The 2,389-nt window shown below is 52.8% G+C and overlaps 1 protein-coding gene across 1 annotated transcript; it reads right to left on the reverse strand.

Moving 5' to 3' along the window:
- Positions 1–238: 238 nt before the first annotated feature.
- LOC148576529 (uncharacterized) lies at positions 239–2,100 on the reverse strand. Its single transcript, XM_088502740.1, has 2 exons — positions 729–2,100; positions 239–669 (listed from the first exon to the last, which is right to left on the reverse strand). Exons 1-2 carry the CDS (start codon positions 2,098–2,100, stop codon positions 239–241), a joined length of 1,803 nt encoding a protein of 600 aa, XP_088358866.1.
- Between the last annotated feature and the right edge of the window lie 289 nt (positions 2,101–2,389).

Below are 2,389 nucleotides of genomic sequence, written 5' to 3' on the forward strand. Positions count from 1 at the left end.
TCGTCTTCTCCTCGTCAGGCCGGTGCATCGATATCTGATTGTAGCCAGAATAAGCATCCGTGAAGCTCAGATACCGATATCCCACCGCCGCGTCGACGAGAGCATCTATGTTGGAGAGGGGGTAGGAGTCTTTGGGATATGCTTTGTTAAGATCGGAGTAATCTACGCACATCCTCCATTTCCCATTATGCTTTCTAACCAGAACTACATACGACAGCCAAGTCGAGTAGTCGAGTTCTCAGATAAATCCCGCTTCGAGAAGGCTGGCAGTCTGCCTGGCCACCTCCTCTGCTCTTTCTTGTGACATTTTCCTTCTCCTCTGAGTGACCTCCTTGGCCCCCGCTCTGACGGCCAAACGATGCGACATGAGCTGCGGGTCTATCCCCGGCATATCGGCTGGCGTCCAGGCAAATAGGTCGCCGTTAGCCCTAATCATTTCCATTGAAGGTTCCTTCAGGTCATGTGGGAGATTCCTGTTCACAAAAGTGAACTTTTCCTCTGTGTCGCCAACCCTGAATCTTTCTAAGTTCCCTTCTGGTTCGGGTTCGGGTCTGGGTTTGTCGTCGACTCTAGCGTCCAGGTCGGCGAGGAATACTCCCGATGCTTCTTTGGATTTCTTCCTTAAGGAGAGACTGCATTGTCGCAAGTGACTGCCGTTTCCAAGTCTCCCTTTATGGATCCGACAGATCCATCATCAGCGATGAACTTCATTATCAACATCTTTGTACTGATCACTGCCCCGAGATCGTTGATAGTCTTTCTTCCTAGGATGACGTTGTAGGCCGTGGAGTCTCGCAGAATCACGAACTCAGCCATTACCGATCTTTTTCCCTGTCCTAGTCCTACGGATATCGGTAGGGAGATTGTCCCGTCGGGATTGATGAAGTAGTCTCCCAAGCCTACGACAACGTGCTGGTGAGTCCTTAAGTCGGCATCCCGGAGACCCAAGGCATCGAACACGTTACGGAACATGATATTCAAGTCAGCCCCGGTGTCTACGAGGATCCGCTTGATGAGGCCGGTCCCCACTCTGGCCGTGATGACCATGGGAGGGTTTTCTGACACCTCGTCAAACCATTGGTCCTCTGTACCAAACGACATAGGCGGAACCCTCTTGGAGCTTCGCGCAGGAGACGAGGAGGCCGCCAAGACCTTGACGTCCTTCTTGTGTGCCGACCTCCACCTTGGAGCCGCGTCTCTTGCTGTTACCACGTTCACTATGTTAAGGCCGTGCTCGTTGTCCTCTGGCTCATGACGTAGCTTCACTGCACGGGTCTTGTCCTCTCCCTCGCGGTCACGATCTCGTCTCCTCGGCCCCCTGATGAGGTGGAAGAATTCAGCCAGCTTTCCGTCCTGGATCGCTTGTTCTAGCGCGTCCTTCAGGTCAAAACAGTCCTGTGTCTTGTGTCCGTAGCCCTTATGATAATCATAATAGAGGCTTTTGTTCCCCCCGGTTCTGTCCTTGAGAGGTCGGGGCTTCGATAGAATTCCTTTCTCAGCTATCTGCTGATAAACTTCTATGATGGGAATGGTGAGGTGGGTGTAGTTGGTGAATTTTCCGATTTGGGGAAATGGCCTGGATGTCTTGCTCAGCCCGCCGTCTCTGGCATGCTCCTTCGGCCTTTTCCCGCCACCGTGCTGCCGAGGTTGATTGTAGGCGGGCTGCCGTTTGTTGGCTGCCACGACTTGACTGACTTCTTCATTGTTGATATATTCCCTGGCCACGCTTTGGATCTCTTGCATCGTCCATACCGGCTTCGTGGTGAGGTGCTTCCTGAAATCCTCATTCAAGAGTCCATTCGTCAAACACAAACTGGCCATCGAATCAGTTATCCTGTCGATCTCCAAACATTCATCGTTGAACCGGTCCAAGTATTTTCTGGTCGGCTCGCCGGGCCTTTGTGTCACCACGAGTAAGTTGATCGGGTGTTTTGCCTTCGCAATTTGGGTAGTGAATTGGGCCAAGAAAGTGTGGCTTATGTCCAAAAACCTAGCAACGGAGCCTTGCGGGAGGCTGTTAAACCACCGTATTGTAGGTCCCGCCAGAGTGACCGGGAAAGCGCGACACCTTACTTCGTCTCCTACTCCCTCCAAGTTCATTCTGGCCTCGAAGGCCGTAAGATGCTCCTACGGGTATTGGGTTCCGTCGTACCTCATGTTCGTCAGCTTATCAACGTGCTTTGGTAGCCGGACCTCGAGGATGGAACGATGAAACGGGGTTGTGCCCATTATCACGGGTCACCGCATTCTCCTCGGCCTTTCTTCGCCGTCTTCCCGGTCGCACCCTGTGGCACGTCGCCTTTCAGGCCGGGTATATATCACGGGATCACGACGTCTTCTTGGGCATTCCTGTTCCTCCCAGATGCGTTCAGATTCAGATCATGGGCTA

This window comes from Arachis ipaensis, chromosome B1 (assembly GCF_059453495.1).
Source record: "Arachis ipaensis isolate K30076 ecotype BB chromosome B1, ASM5945349v1, whole genome shotgun sequence".
In the NCBI taxonomy this organism is placed as follows: Eukaryota; Viridiplantae; Streptophyta; class Magnoliopsida; order Fabales; family Fabaceae; genus Arachis; species Arachis ipaensis.

Bases quoted from the DNA above. Each gene is read 5' to 3' on its own strand.
- LOC148576529 (XM_088502740.1), bottom strand. From the start codon at position 2,100: ATGAACTTGGAGGGAGTAGGAGACGAAGTAAGGTGTCGCGCTTTCCCG. The intron at 670-728 runs GTACAAAGATGT...GGATCCATAAAG, and splicing joins CGATCTCGGGGCAGTGATCA to GGAGACTTGGAAACGGCAGT.